Consider the following 23,168-nt stretch of genomic DNA (forward strand, 5'->3'; position numbering starts at 1 on the left):
AGAAGAAGACAGAAACAAAGACAAAGGGAGTTAAAGATGGAAGTGGATGCATTTGTCCAAAGTGTGAAAGGTTTCAACTTTGAACCATATTACTCTGTTTATTAAGTTTGTTCCCAAAATACCTTTTCACTTAATACCCCCACTCACACCATTCCTCTCTCTGTCACTGATTCAACACGTGGCCACCCGGATGGGACCCACCATTCCCCTCCCGGTTTATATAAACGCTCAACACTTCATCGCTCTCAAACCAACTCTCTCTTCCCTTCTCCACTTCAACAGCAAAGTAAAAAAAAACAAGAGACTTTACAATTCTCAAAACAGAACGATCACTTTTTAAGCACTAATACTGATCACGCATACTTAAAAAATGGCTTCTTTCACGACGAATACGGCGGTTTCTCGGAGATGGCTCGGTGGTAATCATACTCACCCGTCATTATCATCTTCTCAAACCTCCGACTTGAGTTATTTTTCTTGCTCTTTGCCTATGACAAGTCGTGTCCAACGCAAGCTCAATGTTTCTTCTGCGCTTCACACTCCTCCTGCTCTTCTTTTCCCCAAGCAGTCCTCAACCTCTCCCGCCATTGTTGTTAACCCCAAAGCCAAAGACTCCGTCACTAAACAGATGAACTTGTTCCAAAGAGCAGCGGCGGCAGCCTTGGACGCGGCGGAGGGCTTCCTCGTGAGCCACGAGCGACAACATCCACTCCCTAAAACCGCCGATCCTAGTGTTCAGATCGCCGGAAACTTCGCTCCGGTGAATGAACAGCCCGTCCGGCGTAACCTCCCGGTGGTCGGGACAATACCGGATTCCATCAAAGGAGTGTACGTGCGCAACGGAGCTAACCCGCTTCACGAGCCGGTGACCGGTCACCACTTCTTCGACGGGGACGGGATGGTTCACGCCGTTAAATTCGAAGACGGTTCAGCTAGCTACGCTTGCCGGTTTACTCAAACAAACCGGTTCATCCAGGAGCGTCAGTTGGGTAAACCGGTTTTCCCAAAAGCCATCGGCGAGCTTCACGGCCACACCGGTATCGCTCGTCTCATGCTATTCTACGCCAGAGCTGCAGCCGGTTTAGTCGACCCGGGACATGGAACCGGAGTCGCTAACGCCGGTTTAGTCTATTTCAACAACCGGTTATTAGCCATGTCGGAAGACGATTTACCTTACCAAGTGAGGATCACTCCAAGCGGAGACTTGAAAACCGTTGGCCGTTACGATTTCGACGGGCAGTTAGAATCCACAATGATCGCCCACCCGAAAGTCGACCCGGAATCCGGCGAATTATTCGCTCTAAGCTACGACGTCGTTTCGAAGCCTTACTTAAAGTACTTCAGATTCTCACCGGACGGGACTAAATCGCCGGACGTCGAGATCAACCTCGAGCAGCCGACGATGATGCACGACTTCGCGATCACGGAGAACTTCGTCGTGATCCCGGACCAGCAAGTCGTGTTCAAACTCCCGGAGATGATCCGCGGCGGCTCTCCGGTGGTTTACGACGAGAACAAGGTCGCAAGATTCGGAGTTTTGGATAAATACGCCGGAGACTCGTCCGGGATCAAGTGGATCGAAGCGCCGGGATGCTTCTGCTTCCACCTCTGGAACGCGTGGGAGGAGCCGGAGACAGAGGAAGTCGTCGTGATCGGCTCCTGCATGACTCCGCCGGACTCAATTTTCAACGAGTCCGACGAGAATCTCAAGAGCGTCCTCTCGGAGATTCGCCTCAACCTCAGAACCGGAGAGTCCACTCGCCGTCCGATCATCTCCGACGGGGAGGAGCAAGTGAACCTCGAGGCGGGGATGGTGAACAGAAACATGCTCGGCCGTAGAACAAGATACGCTTACCTCGCTTTGGCCGAGCCGTGGCCTAAAGTCTCCGGCTTTGCTAAAGTCGATCTCTTTACCGGAGAAGTCGAGAAGCATTTATACGGCGATGACCGTTACGGTGGAGAGCCTCTGTTTCTCCCAGGAGAGGGGGGAGGTGAAGACGACGGTTACATCCTCTGTTTCGTTCACGACGAGATGACGTGGAAGTCAGAGTTACAGATAGTTAACGCCGTTAGCTTGGAGGTTGAAGCGACGGTTAAACTTCCGTCAAGGGTTCCGTATGGGTTTCACGGTACATTTATCGGAGCTAGTGACTTGGCGAAGCAGGTGTAAATATAAAACATGGATACATATTAAGTGAGAAGCTTCTAGAAGAAGAAGAGAGAGGGATTTTACCAGTGGGATGCTCTACATATACGTCCCCGGAATCACCTCCTCTTGTGTTTTTTATTTTCTGTTTCTTTTTATTTGGGGTGCGGTTTGTTAGTTCCCTTTTTTAGGGGGTCAATGTAGAAATATGAAAGATTTTGAGGGACCAGCTTGTAGCTTTTGGGCTGTAGGGTAGCCGTTCGAGCTCAGCTGGTTTCTGTTATTCTTTCACTTGTTGTTGTTCATAGTGAGAAGTATATATTATTAGATGTATTAAACAAATAAATTATGTTTATAAATGTATGTTTCTAAGCAAGCAAACAAGTAAACAACATTAGATTCGACTTCAAATACCTGCCCCTTTTTGTCTATGATTTTTATTTTATTTTATTTTAGTTACATCCTTTTACTTATGGAAACGTTTTATGGTTTCTGCCACCATCATCTTTCATCAAGTGATTTTATTTGTAAACATATTATATTATATGATTATATTTAAAATATTTAAAATGGACCAATGGGAGTGAGACAACACTCAGGTAAACTTTTGGACTTGAAAACAAAAGTTAGTAACCAATTCACACTCCGTATAAATCTATAGTTAGTCAATTTTTGGTGTATTTGCATGGAAGAGAATCACCAAAGTCAATTTCCGTCAATTTTCGAAATAGAAACCAACGAGTGAAGTTAACCCACGTCAAAAAAGTAAGTATGTAATTTGAATATGACTTTTTGTAATGAAGATTAAAGGGAGTTTAGTAAGCGGTCGTTGTCATAAACCTATATCAAAAAGCATATTGTTTTTTGGTAAGCAGAACCGTAAACAGCATTGGATATGTAATGTGAGTGGTGGATGGCAACACAGTGGAGAGACCAATCAAAACTAGTGGGATTGTGACGAAATTAACAGCATTATTCTTATACTATAAGTTTATAACGCATATTTAACTTTTTCTTAAATATATTTCAATTATTACTTTTAAAATGTAATACTTAAGTAATCTGATAAGGTGATTCCACGATTGTTTGGAGAAAATAAATGTATAAACAAATAAAGCAAAGTCAACTGTTCGAAAGAGTGTTTGGGTGTGTTGAGATTAAGACATTTCCAAAGTATTTGGTACGCAATATGAGTTACATTTGTTTTCATTTAACAACTTTTGCAAGGGAAGAGCAACATTAGGTTGCTTGCATAGATTTAAAATCTTATAAGATTTACGTACACGTTAGTTACTCATCGTATTGATCTACCTACATTAATTGTTAGTATTTTCTAAATTTGGCGGATGGCGAAAGTGTTAACGACTAAACTTATTTAAGCACAACACCATTATATTGCAACGGTTAAATTATTACTCTAGGTTCTTTTTTTTTTCCTTTTGTTAAAGAACTACAGGTTTATATCGAAAAATAAGGGTTGAAAATTGGAAAAAATCTGGTTAAATACAAAATAATATTTTGTCTACGTATTTGGACATATATATATATTTAAGTATGTGCGTGTGCGCGCATATAGGATGAGGGAAAATAGATAACTGAGAAATGGTGTGCCAAAGAAGCACAAACTGAACATTCCACTAATTAATGGCTTAATGCTATAGGGATCAAAAGCACATAAGTTCACTTTCACATTTACACGAAAATATCTCAAACACCAAAAGTGTCAAGACAGATCATACATGTTGTTGGGAAATGTCAAAAAGAAATATTAATATTTGGCCAACTCGGGGATATCTTAATATGGTGGATTTTTATTTTGATTGTTTGTTCACGTTCTCTTCTAATATATAGAAACCCACTATTAGTATTCCTGTTGGAATATAATCATAGTATATATATATATATATATATATATATATTGTTGTGACGGACCAGAAGTACTTCTTGGACGAGATGCTCTACTAGAGCCATACCAGATGCTCATCTAGATGTCTAGTCTGTGACCAGATATCCAACTCTTCGCTTAGTATGATATTGTCCGTTTTGTGCCTAAGCCTTCACGGATTTATTTTTGGGTCGTTACTCCTAAACGTCCTCATACTAATTGGGATTGGACCAGCTATATATATATTAGACTTTATCATGTCTAATATTCGATGTGGGACTTGAATTGCATTTTTATTTATTCTGACAATCTTTCCCTCAAACCAAGGACCACAGAACCTTGGCTCTGATACCAATCTGTTGTGACGGACCATAAGCACTCTTGGGCCAAATGCTCTACTAGAGCCAAACCGAATGCCCGCGCTGGAGGCCAGACGCTCAACTAGAGCCAAATGTCCGTCACCAGATGTCCAATCTTTCACTTAGTATGATATTGTCTGCTTTGGGCCTAAACTCTCACGGATTTGTTCTTTGGATCGTTACTCCAAAAGGCATCATACTAAATGGGATTGGACCAGCTATATATATTAGACTTTATTATGTCTAATATCCGACGTGGAACTTGGATTACCTTTTTATCTATTCTGACATATATATCCAGCATTTAATTTTCTCAGAGACTACTTTACGAAATAAACTTAATCCGTTTTTTCCAAGTAAGGAAAATTATTAAAAAGTATCATTACATGTGTGTGTCTGTTACTATCTTGGCAATGTAATAGGCTATATATAAAGATATAAATAGGAAATTAATTTTTGGTTTTTAGCGTTCTATTATAACTAAAAACATTATAAAGTAGGATAAAAAATAAAGATCGATTATACATACATACAAATTTCCCGACTAAAAGATTTGTAGCCAGCCTACTGTAAAATAACGACCGAGGATGTTCATGTCGATGCTTAAACATAATTCAGAGATTGGTGTAGGTTTTGAGATTTCTGATGGTAAAAAAATACAATTTATTTCAATTATATGTGATGTATTTTATATATTTTATGGGAATTCAAAGCATCCTTTGTGTTTTTTAACATTCAAACATAAGTTGAGAAAAAAAAATCAAACATAAAGAATGTGTCTTAGTATTTGCAAGTTGGTCTAATCTCTCTTCTCGGCTATCAGGTAAGTCAGGTTTAGTAAAACCAAGGCTTACTCGGGTATGAGTGAAACGACTAAATGCAAAATCGTTTTTAATTAGTTTTATTTTAGTAAACTCGAGGGATATAAATAGCTAAGAGATAGAGTGAGATGATTAAATATTCTTGTTGAAGGACCAAGAGAGAAAAAGAAGAGAGATTAGGGTTATAATCTTGAGTTCGGATTTAGAAATGTTCTAGTGAATTTCTAGAGTCTAGTTCCGGTGAGCATAGCTGTTTTTTGGATTGGAGGAGTGAGATGAACACCGGATAAAAAAAATCTAGAGGTTGATTTATGTTGATCTTTATTGCTTTGTGGTTTGCCCAAACAAGTTAGATCCCAATAGATTCAAGGGGTAAGTCACATAAACACAAGTGTACATATAATATTTATAGAAATGTTCTAGTGAATTTCTAGAGTCTAGTTCTGGTGAGCATAGCTGCTTTTTCGGATTGGAGGAGTGAGATGAACACCGGATAAAAAAATCTTGGGGTTGATTTATGCTTATGTTGATTGCTTTGTGGTTTGTTCAAACAAGTTAGATCCCAATACATTCAAGGCGTAAGTCGCATAAATACAAGTGTACATATGATATTTATAGAGACTCAAGTATCCTCCACGGTGTTTTTTTTTGGATCAAAATCTTTCATGGTGTTGTCAAAGAAAAAAAATCCTCTCTGGTGTTATATTTGAAAGTTTTAACTAGAACTATCTTTCAAAACTGAAATATTAAAAGAGAATAAATGAAGTTCACTGCTTGTCTTGGTCAAAAGTTGTTCACTGGATGCAAAAACTTAATCGGAAAACATCATTGGATGACGAAACGATTGGGGTGGTTCCATCTGAATTATAATACTTAGACAGCTCATTTTGGCCGTTCACGTGTCAGTATTTACGTTTACAATAACAAAAATATACTATGTGAGGGAATATAATGATCCAACTTTATGTTCACTACTTACCCAAAGTAGAAGGTGACTTTTCTCCCAACTAATTGAAGTCTAACCACTTTCCTTTAGTGGAAGGTTGGCACTTTTGTTTTCCATTTATAATGGCAGTTACTACTAACTCTTACCTTATTCAGACCGCGAATCAGGCATTGCGATTCGCGGAACTATATGTTAACATGTGATATTTTTTGCTTATTATAAATAAAATTATTTTATGAATTTATTTTGAAAGGTTCTTGACGAATATAGAAACCGTCATGCATGTGGTTGGTATTGTTAAGTTCCATATAAAATATGTGGCAATGTTTTTATATTATTCCCACAACGGTAGAGTTTGGTGACATGTATGTCGACACTCAGCAAAACTTTGTATCCATTCTAGTATGGCGAAGACTGGCCTTCCCGTAGTGATATGATGGTCCAATCTATTTATTTGAAGAAAAAACTATAGAAATCTTGTTGTTATTGTTATAATACAATAACGAGCGTTGTATATTGAGTAAGTACTGGACATATAATTGTATATCATTCCTTTGGGTAAGTGAACATATCATTTCCAATAACGAGTGTTCCTTTGTATGATTTATTTTTGTTGTTGTTATAAAGCTGAAATAATAGTGGAGTAATTTAACATGATTATGCGCTTGGATGATTGAAATCAAAAATGAAAAGTCAGAAAAACTCATATACCATTCAATCATTTGTACTGATTATCATTACATGTTCATAGTTTTTCATTATTGATAACCTAGCTAGCTAAAAACAATGCTCTAAATCTATATGGAGTAGAGTAAACATGATCTTTTATACATACAAGATACCAAGTTAGAATTCAAGAGAAAGTTTAAGAAATATATAACACTGCTGGGAATAGTTAAGATAAAAAGAGTATACACAGATGACCATAGCTTTTCATTGCTTAGATTATTTGTTCGGGTTTTAACAGATGATATGAACACTATCTCACAGGAAACTCTCACTTATCACTCCCAAAATACAACTTTTCATATTTGGCTGTCAATAACAGTACAACTTCGTATTTTGCTACACGATAAGGGGAGATGAAGCCTTGTAATCAGAGTGCCCTATGTGAATGCAATTAGTCAGGGCTTTTGATTCTTAAATAGAGAGAATATAGGAATAGTAAATAGAATCCTTACATATTGTCGATGAATAACATCTCTATATCAATCTGGAGAGGTTTCCATAAAAGGATGAGCTTGGAGATGATCTTCGCCCTTCCCAACCCAGGAGGTAACGATGGAGGGTTCTGTCGCTGTTGATTTTGAATAACATCTCTATATTCAACATGTAGCAACTGCAGGACTCGGTCACTACAATTGTTGAAAATCACACCTCTCAAGTTCACAACTCTACAGTAATCCTTAGGAAGAGCCGTAAGCAAACCTAAATACCAAACATATGAAGAGAAGAAAGACACATTGGTCCATCTTTTGATTAAATAATGAAGCGAGCAAGAATATGAAACCTATAAGCTTCACAAAAATTGAAAGAAATTCTTAACATCACTAAGATTGTTGGTACGGCCAAACTTGCAACTGAGGTAATCAACGTCACGAAGTCTCTTAGCGTATATATGAGAAAGCTCTTCGTTGCCAACCCAAAACTCTTAAATCAATCACTACAACAGAGGAATCAAAAACAAAGTCGAACATTGGTCAAAATCTGTAAGGAGATTCGGGGAACAACCTGCAAACATTTGTCATATTTAAAACTCGAATATATAAATAACGATACAATACCATCATCTCCATGGAAGAGGTTTCAAAGTATTCAGGTGAGGACGAAGTGGAAGAGCCGGGTGTTGCTTTGAAGTAATCCTCCACAAAGATATGGTATCAATTTATATATAAGGAGAAATAGAGAGAGGCAGAACGAAACAATAAAGAAGAAAGGAGCAAGCAGTAACAGAGTTACAGAGCAATCAGGTGAATACGAAGTGGAAGAGTCGGAAGATGAACTCTCTACGCTTCAGAAGAAATTAGGGATTAGGCTAGTCTGGGCTTGAATTAGGCCAGTTTCGAGCTTCACTTAGACATATGCAAATATGACCTGGCAATTTAAAGCTTCATGGTTGGCTAATTATTTTTGATGACGTGGCGTTCTCAGGATACAGAATATGTCCCTTTTAGTATTGTTAGATATCTCTCTCTCTTTTGTTTTCTGCGTTAATGTTCACTCTTGTGAATTAGCCATTGAGTAATTTGCGGCGCTTAATTTGGCTCTTCGTCGAATATGAGAGACAGAGACCCCAACAAATAATGTTTTTTTATGAACCACCAAATAATGTTTTTTATGAACCAACAAATAATGTTTAATTATGAGTTTTTTTTTTGTTCTTCTCTTACTTATAAAAACTGGAAAATTTGGAATAACGAATTATATAAATAGATGCAAACAAGTGTAAGACAAAAATTAATGTCAGCGAAAATGACGAAACACCAAAGATTTTTTGAGCAATCTTTTACAGAAAAAGGAAACACAGTATAGTTTAAGGTTTTTTTTATTTTTTTATTTTTGAAACACGGTATAAGGTTAACTAATGAACTTAGTAACGATAATGGACTTGAATTTATTCAAGTTTTGTTAGCAAATACTAATGTTGATTGATTTAACTTTGAAGTAAGAAATTTACAATTATGGTCAAATCATCCATAAAGCATCAAATGATTAAGCTCAACCCTCAACGAAATGTCCAAAGGATATTCTCATCGACAATATGTGTCGTATAGTTTGACGTAAATGTCGGTAAAAATAATATTCCATCATATTAAAAAACACATTAAAATTACTATAATAAATATATTATTTTTTGTAATTTTTAATAATTTTTAATCAATAATAATTCAATAAAGTTAATTAATTTTTTCGAAGTTTATAATTTTTTCATAGAAAACACAAAAATACATTTTTGTGAAACAATTTTTTTAAAGAAAATATATCTTAATGGAATAGATGGAATATTTACATTTTCTATGCGAAGAGAACCACGTGGCAGACGACAGCAAATTTTAATTATAATGAGCCATCGAATCAAAACTACTAAATACTAAAGTGAATTGATCTGTCCAATGATTCAAAATATAATACTCCATCTGTTTCAATATACATGATGTTTTAGGTGATTGTTTTTGTTTCACAATAGATGATGTTTTCACATATCTAGATAATTTTAACTTTATCAAAAACTGTGTAACCAATTGTGTTTTTATTATTTTTGTTTATAATTAAATAAATTAGTTTAAAATTATATTTTAATGATTTTATGTTTAGAAAAGATAATTTCTTAATATGTGTGCAAAGTACTAAAACTTCATCTAATATACTAAAGACTGGCAAGAAATGCTCCAGAGGACCCTGGTGCTTCAGCTATTCGAATTTTAATATCAAAGTGCATACAACATTTTAGCTAGCTATTGTTTATTGACTCTTACATTTGTTACTATGGACCTAAATGAAAGTTGTTCTTACAACTGTGAAATAAACGCGCTGCGTTGCGTTCGGTAAACATTCGAACCATGTATCGAAAAGTCAACACAATTAGATGTTCACTCAAAATTTTTACACAATTTTTACATATATGTGTGTGTTTACATTTATAAAGAATTTTAAAACCCGTGTAAATTAAACTAAAGTACATATAAATGCATACATGTATATAATTGGCTAGCTCCATATATATCATAATTAATTATCACCCTAGCTAAACATGCCGATTTTTTTGGAAACAAACATGATGTGCAGAAAATATGTAACCAAATTTTGCGTTGAAATTACACCAAATTTTGTGTTGAAATTAAACCAAATTTAGTGTTTTGGTGTCAAACTTTATTTTATATCTCCAACTATTACACAAATTTTACACCCAAACAATATTTTTATTATTTAATATTACAAACTTTTTCATTTTGATAATTTAATACATTAAGTATTTATGATTAATTATATTGATCACATATAAGTTTATACTTATTTATTAAAATTCAGTAATTTTATTTTTTTGTTTATTTATATATGTTATTTGTATTTTAGTTAGTTTGTATATTTTATTTGTTTTATTAAAATATAGTCTAAAAGAAAATTTTATACATTTAAAATGAAAAGCATTTTTATGTTTGTTACAATTTAATGTAACTGATAACTCATTTAATTATACTATTAATTAAAAAAAATAAATATTATATTATTTTAATGTTTTAGTAGTATGAAAATAAATAATAAAATAATAAATATGATATTCATTTAACCATAACTTAAAACTAATTAATAAAACTAATCTATCTATAATTAACTATAAAGTAATAAAATATATTATTTTAATATTTGGTGTGATTATACCAAATTTGGTGGGACGGTGTAACTTTTAGTGTTTTATTATAGATGATATCACACCAAATTTGGTGTTTTAGTGTCCCATTGGAGTTGGTCTTATGATCTCTATATAAACTACTGATTAATGTAAATATTCTTATCACTACTATCTCAAACAATTTATCAAGAGCATGACTTGTTTCTCTGCTACCACTCGCAAACACAGCTTTTGCGGTTGGTACCGGTTGTTGATATTTTGAAACAATCACAAAAAATACTACAAATCGCTTCAAATCGCTATGAAACTCTTAAAATCAAAAGCTGATTCCAGCTACGTTTGCGGTTGCGGAGAGTAAAATTTCTCCTTAAAAAAATAAAAATAAAAATAAAACTAAAATTATTCCATAAAAATTTAAATTTAAATAATATAAAATGTAAAATGTATAAATATTATATTTTAATTTATATTATAAAACTGTAAAACAAAAATATTTTCTATAATTTTAAAATTTAGTAGTATAATTTTTAATTTTATTATAATATTATGATTTTTAATATTTTTATAATTATATAAAATGTAAACACTATTAATTTATTATTTAACAGTTGTTGCATTTGGTAGTTTATAAATCATAAAAGTTTACGCATCAATTTCTAATTGATATACCAATCATACAAATTTCTAGAAAACGTTTAAAACCGCAACCATCCGTTTTTTGTAAACTTCCGTAACCGCATCTGCAACCACTGCGGTTACATAAGTCAACCCCTAAGACTTAGTCATTTTCTAAATTTGGACTCCTCAAATTCGAAAGTCGAACGAGCGTATGTCAACGTACAAAAACGGGTTATCTATTCATTACCGTTCCAATTCTCATCGACCATAGTAATAAATTTAATAATTTTAAGTAATAATTTAATTTTCATTACTGCTCCCTTTCTCATAGACCAAAGTAATAAATACTCCCTACAGTAAATTATGGCATATCAACAAAACAAAATAATTTAAGCAAAAAAAAAAACAGAGAGTTACTTGATCTTGCATGGGGCACGCGCGTGTTCTATATTTGGTTTTTCTACAGCAAAATATTTAAAGCTACAGCCATTACCAATCGGACCCATTGTGATTGTATGTAGGGCGTTTATCTTTTATGGAGTAGAAGATCTTTGCTGTGGAAAAAAGCGATAAATTAATTATTGCAGCAAACAGAAAATAAAAGAAATCCAAATTAATTGTTTTTTTCTTAATGTGAAAATTGGGTAGAGTGACGAACAAGATGATGTATACCCCTATATTCGTGATACCCCTATATTCGTGCCTCATATATTCTATAAAAGATAAACGCCAATAATGCACGCCACATTACTATACTTCCTAAACTTTAGCATATACTTTATAGTTTATATGCACACACTATCCTAACTAACTAGTAACTACCATATATTAGTGTCATATAAGATCCAATAATATAGATACGAATTTTACTTGGATATCATCAACCTTCTTTATAAATTAATTAAGCGAGTCATTTGAATACGTATTTGATGCTGAATATATACATTTATTTATGCGGAAATACAGTGTAAAGCTCCCTAGAAAGAAACCAACAGCATTAAACAGCTGAGGGATTTTGTGTTGTGTGGAGGTCGACCTTTCAGCGTTAGGATAGGCCAATCATGTTTTTTAATATATTTATGATGTTATTTAATAATATTAGTATATACTATAATACTCATTTTAAAAATTGTTTGATTATATTATATCAACATCTCACTCTTAACATCCATCATACTCTTTCAATGTTCACGTGAATATCACACATACGCTGATTAAGATGTTACCTATTATCCTTTCTTATCAGTTGTTGTTATAATATTCCGATCAATATCAGAATAAACCTTTTTTCTTCTTTTTATAACGTGAAAGTATCTAAATCAAATCCCAACTAAACCTTGACTATTAGTTCGGCTCTAGTTTTTCCTTCTTCTTGCCACAATAGATGTCTCAAGTGACAAGAATATCCAACTTTCTACATAATTCGCATATTAGTCAAGGTTTCGGCCCAAGATCTACACCAGCTACCAAGCTATATATAATAGTATATGAGTGTGATTTAAACTTGGAAAACAGAGGATATATATATATATATATATATATATATATATATATATATATATATATATATATATATATATATGTGCTATTTTTTTGGGTAAAAGTATATATGCTGTTTTTCAAAACGTTATCCACGACGTTTCATATAGGACGATGCTATTACAATTAGATATTATAACAAGTTTCCATATCTTGCGTTATCGCGACAAAAACATATGTCTGGAAGCAAGCCACCATGGACCGCTTAAAATGATATGAAAACTTAGCACATGATTGAAACTTGAAAGCCACAAAATGGATAAACCAGACCAATTCTCTTTCTATATACTTTTGGATTTAACGTACTTAAATCAAATAGCTTTCAATCATAATCGTCATATTCCCGAAAGAGATAAAATGTCACAATCAGCCACGCGCAAGAGCCTCTGGACGTATTAGGGTTTCGAGGGCCGAGAAGGACATAACCACGTGACCGTCAACGTTATAACCACAAACCCAGTCTCATAGGGCACTAACTTATTAAGAAGAAGAACAACATATCTTCTCTCTTCAACATTCTCTCCACATCTCCTTAATGACATGAAAACGACACTTGTCATGACTTACTTCCGAGTTTGAAACTGAAAAACCTGATAAGGTCAAGAGAACAAAGAGAGAAGAGAAAAATGCCGCCAAAATCAATCCGCCGCCACGATGGGACTAATCTACAACTTTTGATCAGTGATCAAAACAATTGTCTGCTACTACTCAATACAATAAGGCTGCCAAAACTCAATATGTACTGCCAAGTGATCATGACGACCGATTCTAGACGTAACCAAGTAAAATATTAGATATTAGTTTTGGTCTGTAAATTTTAATATGTACTATACATAAGTTTTGTATCCTCAAATTATATAAATCTCTTATGTCAAGATTTATAGTAGCAAAATGTTTAAAACTTCTTAAAATTCAAGATCGTTGCATGTGACAAGTAACGCAACCAACAGAGAACATACTACTACTATCTCTCATCCCTTCTTCCGAACAATTCAACATCTAAATACATATATAGTTGCAAACTTCATATATATCTTCTGACGATAAGAAAACACCACATCAAAAGGCTTTCAGATTTTGATATTTACTTTTAAATAAAGCGAGCCTCTGATACAGACCTGCAACAAATCATCGAAACACATTCCACACGCCTAAAACGAATACATCAAAATGTTGAAATCTCGATGAACACCTTGTTGTTTTTGTTTTCCACTCTATAAGAAGACATGCAGCCCTTTCTACACCTTGATGAAACACCTTGTTGCGTGTTAAAGTGATATTAATAACAGCCTCAATACGACGACGTTAGCGTTGTAAACAAACCTGCTGTTTTTGCTATAGCTTGGTGAACAACTTATCGTTTCTTTAGACCATCTATTATTGGGGGGCTCTTTAATAAAGTTGTAGAAGGCTTTTAGTGATACAAGGCCCATTAGAACTTCTCAGGCCCAGGAGCACCTTCTTCTTCTTTCTTCCTCGACGGTTAACAAACTCGGAGCGACGGTGTGGACCGTGATCAAACCCGACGGGAGAGGATGATCGGCCGGCGTGCTGGAACTAATCGGATCGGTATGAGGAGGGACGACTCCTATCTGACTCGGTTCGTTGACTCAGTGTTTTCTCTCTTCCGATTAGCTGAGTTTGAGATCCTGTTCGTGCTGTTCTTCATTATAGCCTACCTCATCTTCAAAGATCTGGTATACTCACTTAACGATCGTAGGTAAATTTTGACTCTGTATCGCGTTTTACTGATTTTGATTTGCGGTTTGTGCAGACGGCGAGGCCGGAGTACAATCGGATTCTGGTCGAGAAGCCCGGTGGATCTGACATCTGGCCGTTCTAAATTGAAAATAATCAAACTCGTGCATGTTTCTGTAGAACGTATGTGCGTGTACACAGCAATGGTGTACTCTTGTGAATGTCACTTTGTTCAATTCTTCAATGTAAGCAATTAGATGCCATTACTATATACACTTGAACATGTACATGTTCATTTAGATCTTTTTGGAATCACAAGAAACTGATATAGATTCATGAGTTTCAGTTGAATTCTAAGCCATTAGGATGTGATGATAGCTAGTTTAATGGTTTTAGTAGTGTATGTGTGTTTAGTTTCATATCTGTTGATTAGATACTTGTCTCTGTTGTTTTAAGAAAGAAGAATGGACTGTAGGTAGAAGAAGCCAAGTAGCATTTTACAGAATCTTTGTATAGGGAGAAACAAGTTTTGAGATAGATAGCAAAGTAGAAAGCCAAGTGACCAATCAGAAGAAATGGACTGTATGTCGAAGAAACCAGTGTTCTGTATTGTTGGTCTCTCTATAACCTGGCCGAAGGGCGTGGAGTGTCCCATTCGGTGGTGATGTGGTTACGGGTGATTTCCTTGAGAGACCTGCACCCACTTAGTGCCATGGTCAGCTCGAACTCATCACGTAGCATTTGAAGCACCTTTCTGACTCCAGCCTCTCCTTCAGCAGCAAGTGAGAACACCACTGGTCTTCCAATCTGATATTGAGAGTGCATACAAATGCTTTATTAACTGTTAATGGTTTCAAGTAGCTTTCTGGTAATTTGGAAATATGATGCTTACAAAGATCCCTGAGGCTCCAAGTGCAAGTGCCTTGAAGACGTCAGTGCCACGACGAACACCACCATCCAAGAAGACAGGGATTCGTCCTTGTGTCGCTTTGACAACCTGAACAGAGAAGAACAATGCTGAAACTGCTGACGGAAAACACTTGTAAGAGAACACCATTTGGTATTTATACCTCTTCAAGGGCTGAGATTGTTGCGGGAACATAGTCAAGCTGGCGAGCTCCATGGTTCGACACAATGATCCCTGCTGCACCAGCTTGAATCGCTATCCTTGCTGCAAGAGGATAAGTATAGTTGAACTGGTTAGGTTTTATTGTGAAACTGAAGTGATAAAAATTTGTTTGTCGGATGGTAACTAACCATCCTCTCCTGTAATAACACCCTTGACAAGAATCGGCATGCTAGTGATTGTCTGGAGCCACTGGACATCCTGTTTGTGTAAATGAAAAGTTAAAGTTGTCCTAGATCAAGTTTCTGTTTGGTGTCTGTATTTTAAACTATTGTACTCTCGCACCTTCCAGCTTAAGGTACGGTCAATTTGGCCAGCAACGTATGAGGCCAAACCAGAGTCATTGGCCTGCAGGTGGAAACAAAAGGAAACCTTTTGAGAATCATATTCAGACTATAATTCTAGATAATATCTGGTGGATGCTTACCTCGTCCATCTTTCCGAGGTCGAGACCTTCAAAGTTCTTCAATGTCAGGTTTGGAGGCAAAGTGAATCTGTAGCAGGAGAACGCACAGCAATTTATTTATACGTTCTGGCTATGTATTTGTATATTAATTTACAGTCAGCTCTTGTCACTTTTGAACTGATTTGGCTTTACCTGTTCTTGATATCAGACTCTCTTCGGCCTAGCCTTGGGGTGTCTACAGTGAGAGCAATGGCTTTGAACCCCGCCCTCTCGGCTCTTCTCACGAGCTGCTCAACCACTTTCCTGTTCTTGTACACCTACTCAGAACAATATCATAACGTGGTGAACCATCAAGTGCGACCAGCTTCACCTGGATTTATCGACAAGCGACTAAGATTACTTACATATAGCTGGAAGAACCTAATCCCTGGTCCTGTGGAAGCAACTTCTTCAACACTGGAAGTAGCCCATGACGACAGTGTCTGAAAGCATCATGGAACAAACCAAATCAGAGACATTGGTATTTATAGATTTTAAGATGAAAGAAGTTTTAAGTATGTAATAACATACCATGATGGTTCCAGCAGCAGATGCAGCTCTAGCCGTAGCATATTCCCCTGTATTAGTTTCCCATCACAGTCGTTAGAGCTAAGCCTTAGTCTTTGTCTATACTAAAACTAGTTTCTCACTCTCTACGTAACTTCTTTCTACAGAATGTTTCAAGAGAGCAGACATCTTTACCTTCCGGGTGAGCCATCTTTTGCATGGCAGTAGGAGCAACCATGATCGGCATGGAGATCTTGAAACCCAAGATGGTTGTTGTCATATCAATCTTGCTCACATCAATCAGAATCCGAGGCCGAAAGCTGTTAAACATTCCACAAGGTATGTATATCAGATTCACATCTGTTGTAAATGAAACTAATAACAAAAAAGTTGCGTCTTATGAAAAAGAAAAACTGACAGGATCCTAGCGAAAGCGTTTCTGTTCTCTTGAAGAGTCCACTGGTCCTCTGCACCAGAGGCATAGTAGTCGTATACCATCTTAGGCAACTTCTCCTTTGCAATCGCTTCATACTCGGTAACGTTTGTAATCTCCATTTTTCCAAACTGAGCCTCACGGGAGAGAGAGATGAAGGTGTTGTGAGTGGCAAAGAAACCTTATATAATTTTCTTTTTAATATATCTCAAAGTTTATATATCTGGTTTAGAGTTAAAGTATTTTGTGTGTTGTGACAGTTGAAAAATTGTTGGCAATGGATGAGGTTCTAAAGGTGAAGAATGGATAAGGAGATACAGACAAAGATGAGACGGGATAGTGTGTGTCTAATTCACAAGCAACTTGTGTGTTCCTTAGTTGTTCTTTCATATTATCGTTCTTAAATAAGTAAATAGTAATTCATCAGCCAATTGTTTTTTTTCTCTCTTTTTTGAAGGACATATAAAGCCAAGAGATGATGAAAGTGGAAGCAATAAGTCTAATGATAACGTTCAAGCCCAATCTTGTTTGGACATTTCTATGGTAGGTAGAGCCCATTAACCTCTCTGGCTCTCTTTAGTCTTTACTATTGTGTTTGACTTTTGATGATGGTTATACTGTGATTTGTGAACCGAATGCTAGTTGTGTCTATTGTATAAGGAAGAAGAATGGGAGTGAAGGTAGAAGTAGGCAAATAGCATTACAGGGAATCTCTAGTCATTGTTTTGTATTTTGGATACAAGGAGAGACAAGTCTTTTGAAATAAATAGCCAAAGTGATCAATCAATAGGTTTAATCCATTGCATAGCTCTGTGTTGTTGCTGTTCTCTGGTTTGTTCTTTTTTTTTTTGTGTTTGCCTCTCTATAACTTGGGCAAATGGCGTGGAGTTTCCCACTCGGTGATAATGTGGTTGCGAGTGATCTCACTGAGAGACCTGCACCCACTTAACGCCATGGTTAGCTCGAACTCGTCACGTAACATTTGAAGCACTTTTCTGACTCCAGCTTCTCCTTCAGCAGCTAGTGAGAACACCACTGGTCTACCAATCTGAGATTCAGAGGGCAATTAGACAAACTGTGGTATAACAGTCAATGGTTTCTAGCACTTTTTCTGGTGAATTGAAAGATAATATGATGCTTACGAATATCCCGGAAGCTCCAAGTGCAAGTGCCTTGAAGACATCAGTTCCACGACGAACACCACCGTCCAAGAAGACAGGAACTCGTCCTTGTGTCGCTTTGACAACCTGAACACAGGAGAAGAGAACTGAAATTGTTGGAAACCACACTTTCATGAGAATACAAAGTGATGTTTTTAGTCGACACTGATCTTACCTCTTCAAGGGCTGAGATAGTGGCTGGGACATAGTCAAGCTGGCGAGCTCCATGGTTTGAAACAATGATCCCTGCTGCTCCAGCTTGAATCGCTATCCTTGCTGCACAAGAATAACAAATAGTTGACCTGGTTAGGTTTTGTTGATGAAAACATTTGTTTGTCGTCAGATTGTAACTAACCATCCTCTCCTGTAAGAACACCCTTGACAAGAATCGGCATGCTGGTGATTGTCTGGAGCCACTGGACGTCCTGTTTGCATGCATGAAAGTTAGTGAAATGTGAATCAAGTTTCTGTTTCCAACTACTCGGTTTTGCTATGATAACTTATGGTTTGTTGTATTCTCTTACCTTCCAGCTCAAAGTACGGTCAATTTGACCAGCAACATATGAAGCCAAGCCAGAGTCATTGGCCTGCAGGTTATAACGTAAGAAGTTAAATAAAGTACTAGGAATAGTGGATCCATTTGCCTGTATTCAGACTATAATACCTCGTCCATCTTTCCGAGGTCAAGACCTTCAAAGTTCTTCAATGTCAAGTTTGGAGGCAGAGTGAATCTGTAGTACAAGAATGCACATTGTTACTCTACAGTTTCAAGCTATCTGTTTGCAAGTTCGAATCCAGTAAACTTATCACTAGGGAAATTTGATTCTTTGGTTTTGGCGGAAAATTTCGATTTTGCAGTTGTCACATTTCAGTTGGCGTGGCTTTACCTGTTCTTGATATCAGTCTCTCTGCGGCCTAGCCTTGGGGTGTCTACAGTGAGAGCAATGGCTTTAAATCCAGCCTTCTCTGCTCTTCTCACTAGCTGCTCAACCACTTTCCTGTTCTTGTATACCTAACTCAGAACAATCATAACGTGTGAATCATCACATATGACCAGGTTTTGTCAGGTTGTGTACAACAAGCTGCCTAGATAACTTACATAGAGCTGGAAGAATCGGATCCCTGGCCCTGTGGAAGCAACTTCTTCAACGCTGGAAGTAGCCCATGAAGAAAGTGTCTACAAAACCATGGAATAAAAGATTCAAAGTCTTGTTTTGGATGAAAAACATTTTGTGACAAATATAATAATATACCATGATGGTTCCAGCAGCAGACGCAGCTCTAGCCGTAGCATATTCCCCTGTATTAATTTTTTCCATTAGTACATCCTTATAGTCTTTGTCTCTACAACAACTCGGTTTCTACAAATGTTTCAGGACATATCAGATGTTTTTTTTTTACCTTCAGGATGAGCCATCTTCTGCATGGCAGTAGGCGCAACCATGATCGGCATGGAGATCTTGAACCCCAAGACGGTTGTTGTCATATCAATCTTGCTCACATCAATCAGAATCCTAGGCCGGAAGCTGTCAAAAACATTCCACAAGGTATCTTATATATCAGATCACACCTCTTGTGAAACCAGTAACAAAAAAAGCAAAATATTATCTTAAAGAAAAGAAAGCTTACAGGATCCTAGCGAAAGCGTTTCTGTTCTCTTGAAGAGTCCACTGATCCTCTGCACCAGACGCATAGTAGTCATATACCATCTTAGGCAACTTCTCCTTTGCGATTGCTTCATACTCGGTAACGTTTGTGATCTCCATTTTCTGTCAAAAAGAGTAAAAAAGACTTGAGTTAGTCACCTTTTGTAGAACTCACACATAGTCACAGCCACGATTATAATCTCAAAATTCAGACACAAGTGTCTCTGTTTGGTCTTAAACATAGAAGCTCACAAACCTTGATAGGAATGGAGAGTTCCCGGAAGAGATGAAGGGTGGCTGTAACGAAGGCTTAAATTATATATCCAATTGTTTTATATTTATTTAAATGTTATATATATTTGTCATGTATTAGTTTGTTACTTTTCTTTTAAATATGGATGAGAAGTTGGAGGTGAAGAATGGTTGAGGAGATACGGACAAAGATGAGATGGGTTGTGTTTGTAATCCACAATAGCAACTTGTGTGATCATCCTTAGCTTTTTCATTCGTAGTATTATCGTTCACGTTCTCGAGGAAAAAGTTATTATTTCCATAAACCAATCATTTTATTTCTTTTCTGAAAGAAGATAAATCCAAGAGTAGATGAATCATTGATGAAAAGTTGAAAACTGAGAGAAAACAAAATGTAAAAGTTATTGTTCAAAAAAAAAAAAATGTAAAAGCGTGCGAGGAAGAACATTCATGGGCCTTAATATGTTTTAAAAGAAGCTTAAAAGTCCAAACGTAATGGGCCTTTATGTGACTAAAAGCCCATAAGAACGCTTAGTCAAAGCGGGACCCACTTAATGAAGTTCCTGTGCTCGCCGTTTTTTCCCTTATACGTAGCCCGTTTGCGAAAATGGAAAATTGAAAAGCTTCAGTGAATGAATGAAGGAGAGAAGACGAAGCAAAGTCTTAATCAGCGATCATCACAGTCGATCGGATTCAATGGCGGCGGATCGGAGCAAAGGCGTTGTGAGAGACGAGTTCGTGACCTATGCTTACATTCTTCTCTACATCGCTCTCTCTAGCGGTCAAATCTTCTTCAATAAGGTTTTAACAGTTTTAACTTCAATCTCAAAACCTGGATCTGTGTTCTCATCATCGTATATAGTTCTTATGCTATTTAGAATCGTGATCTGATCCGCTAGATTAAGCTGCCTGTGTGGAAGCAATGTGTATTGCCATTGTGAAGTCTAGGAAGCTCAAACCAAAGAAAAATTATATATTAATCATATTTTGAGAAGGATTTGTTGATTTAGATATATAAGATTAGTGAATCCTCATACGGCACTCTAGAATATCTCTAATATTTCTCATAGTTGTAATATCATAATTGTCCGGCTTTAGAAAAAAAAAGAAGATTTATATAAGATTTAGATAAGTTTTATTTCTAGTTGAAATAGATCACTAACGGTTTTGAGTCTCTGTGACTGTGCAGTGGGTATTGTCATCTAAAGAAATAAACTTTCCTTATCCGCTTGGATTGACTTTACTCCATATGATCTTCTCCTCTGTCTTGTGCTTCCTTCTCACCAAAGTCCTCAAGGTACTTTCCAGTCTTGCAATCATCTTTCTTTATTTGTTTTACAATAAGTTAGATTGTAAAGATTCTAACTTTTGGTCTTTTTTTTTTTTAATGAAGATCTTCAAGGTTGAGGAAGGAATGACATTAGAAATGTAAGGAAGAATAAGACTTTGTAAGCGTTTTTGATTTTCGAGTAGTTGAAAATACCAATCACGCTACTCATCTTTGGTTTAGTAATAAACATTGTCGCTTTTTATGTACTCAGATATGTTACATCAGTTATTCCAATAGGGGCCATGTTTGCCATGACCCTCTGGTTGGGAAACACTGCCTATCTCTACATATCAGTTTCTTTTGCCCAGATGCTGAAGGCTATAAGTAATAAGATCTGACTCTTCCTGCTGTACTTACATCTTAGTGAGCTGGACTGTTGTGGATACCAATACATTCTTGAATCATATACTTGCAGTGCCTGTTGCTGTGTTTGTTCTTGGGGTAGCTGCTGGGCTTGAGATGATGAGCTGCAGGATGCTTTTGATTATGTCTATCATAAGTTTCGGTGTTTTGGTAGCCTCTTATGGGGAACTGAACATCAACTGGATCGGTGTAGTTTACCAAATGGGTGGAGTCGTTGGAGAAGCACTGCGGCTTATCTTCATGGAGATACTTGTCAAGAGGAAAGGCATTAAGTTAAACCCAATCTCTCTCATGTACTATGTCAGCCCCTGCAGGTAAGAAGAAACACATCTTCAGTTCTCTCTCATTGTGCAAAAGCCTAAGGGTGTTCTTTATCTCTATGTAGTGCTGTTTGCTTGTTTCTACCGTGGATCTTTCTAGAGAAGTCGAAGATGGAGGGAAACAGCACATGGGACTTCCATTTCGTAGTATTGACTCTTAACTCGCTTTGTACATTCGCTCTCAACTTGTCGGTGTTCTTGGTGATCTCTCACACGAGTGCTCTCACTATCCGAGTTGCTGGCGTTGTCAAGGACTGGGTGGTTGTGTTGGTCTCAGCTCTTCTCTTTGCAGACACAAAACTCACTGTCATCAATCTTTTTGGTTACGCCATTGGTAAGTCGTCAAGAAACTCCTCACCATACCAACGAGTTTTTGCTTCTCTTATAACTCTGCTTTGTGTGTTTCACATGCAGCTATTGCCGGTGTAGCGGCTTATAACAATCATAAGCTGAAGAAAGAAGCTTCTCCTCGAGTAACCACCGAAACTCCAGGAGATGATAGTGAATCTATAGCGCTGGTGTCACAGGCTAATACAGAGAGATGATGATGATGATGATGATGTTGTCTCTCATCAGTCTTGAAGGGTAACCTTTGATTGTTTTATGATATGTACCTTCCGAATTCTATAACTCATACGAACTACTCTGTACCTGAAAGGTAAGAAAGATTAATCGATTTTTCCAATTCTCATGACATTTAGTCACAATAATGCATTTTCCATGTAGTTGATATATATGAACGTTGACCCAATATATATCCTTCAACATAAAGCCCGAGAAAGAGTTACCATTTAATAAACGAAAAACTAAATGGAGGAATTGAATAAATAAATAATATGAAATTTTGGTTAATTTATTTTGTAAAAAAAAAATTTTAATGCGAAAAAGAGAAGAATAGTGGGAATTTTTTTTTTTTTTGACATCAAATAGTGGGAATCTATGTTAATAATTTGACAAAACATTAAACTTCATTTATTTAAAATTTTAACCGTTAAAAGTCTTAACACACTCCTAAGTATTCATACTTCATCACAACATATCCCCTTGGTTGTGTGATACAGAGAGAAGGGATAAATATTTTTCCCTGTGAGTGTTGAGTAAATTTTTGGTCTCCTTATTTTTTGTATTGCAAGAAAAAATTGACGTTCTACCTAATCAATGTACAGTCACATTGTAATGGGTCCTGCTAAAAATAGTTAATTAATAGTGTGTTAGGTACATAA

At 36.4% G+C, this 23,168-nt stretch overlaps 3 protein-coding genes, 1 long non-coding RNA gene and 1 pseudogene across 8 annotated transcripts; 4 read left to right on the forward strand and 1 right to left on the reverse strand.

The window, feature by feature from the left end:
* The first annotated feature begins 253 nt into the window (after window positions 1-253).
* Window positions 254-2,505, forward strand: LOC125575647 (9-cis-epoxycarotenoid dioxygenase NCED3, chloroplastic-like). Its single transcript, XM_048739444.1, has one exon. It carries the CDS (start codon window positions 371-373, stop codon window positions 2,168-2,170), a length of 1,800 nt encoding a protein of 599 aa, XP_048595401.1. The 5' UTR covers window positions 254-370; the 3' UTR covers window positions 2,171-2,505.
* Window positions 2,506-14,094: 11,589 nt separating this feature from the next.
* Window positions 14,095-14,714, forward strand: LOC106348923. The gene is made up of 2 exons (XM_013788767.3): window positions 14,095-14,362; window positions 14,440-14,714. The coding sequence occupies exons 1-2, from the start codon at window positions 14,201-14,203 to the stop codon at window positions 14,506-14,508; spliced, it is 231 nt and encodes a 76-aa protein (XP_013644221.2). The 5' UTR covers window positions 14,095-14,200; the 3' UTR covers window positions 14,509-14,714.
* Window positions 14,715-14,812: 98 nt separating this feature from the next.
* LOC106348910 (glycolate oxidase 1) lies at window positions 14,813-20,167 on the reverse strand. Of its 5 annotated transcripts, none has more exons than XM_022688228.2 (12): window positions 19,937-20,165; window positions 19,664-19,803; window positions 16,637-16,761; window positions 16,466-16,512; window positions 16,300-16,377; window positions 16,088-16,212; window positions 15,917-15,983; window positions 15,775-15,837; window positions 15,621-15,690; window positions 15,434-15,534; window positions 15,256-15,360; window positions 14,813-15,170 (listed from the first exon to the last, which is right to left on the reverse strand). In XM_022688228.2, exons 2-12 carry the CDS (start codon window positions 19,798-19,800, stop codon window positions 14,985-14,987), a joined length of 1,104 nt encoding a protein of 367 aa, XP_022543949.2. In that variant the 5' UTR covers window positions 19,801-19,803; window positions 19,937-20,165; the 3' UTR covers window positions 14,813-14,984. The 5 variants fall into 5 exon arrangements, with proteins under 5 accessions (XP_022543949.2, XP_013644163.2, XP_013644171.2 ...); XM_013788748.3 differs by lacking the exons at window positions 14,813-15,170; window positions 15,256-15,360; window positions 15,434-15,534; ... (5 more) ...; window positions 16,466-16,512; window positions 16,637-16,761 and adding exons at window positions 17,550-17,922; window positions 18,017-18,121; window positions 18,210-18,310; ... (5 more) ...; window positions 19,288-19,334; window positions 19,436-19,560 and having other exon boundaries at window positions 19,937-20,167; XM_013788709.3 differs by lacking the exons at window positions 19,664-19,803; window positions 19,937-20,165 and adding an exon at window positions 16,860-17,148.
* On the forward strand, window positions 17,116-17,709 carry LOC111198898. The gene is made up of 2 exons (XR_002653018.2): window positions 17,116-17,239; window positions 17,332-17,709. It is a non-coding gene; the product is annotated as an uncharacterized LOC111198898 (long non-coding RNA).
* A 329-nt stretch (window positions 20,168-20,496) lies between the features above and the next one.
* On the forward strand, window positions 20,497-22,641 carry LOC106348848 (annotated as a pseudogene).
* The last annotated feature ends 527 nt before the right edge of the window (window positions 22,642-23,168 follow it).

Source organism: Brassica napus, chromosome A1 (genome assembly GCF_020379485.1).
Source record: "Brassica napus cultivar Da-Ae chromosome A1, Da-Ae, whole genome shotgun sequence".
Classification (NCBI taxonomy): domain Eukaryota; kingdom Viridiplantae; phylum Streptophyta; class Magnoliopsida; order Brassicales; family Brassicaceae; genus Brassica; species Brassica napus.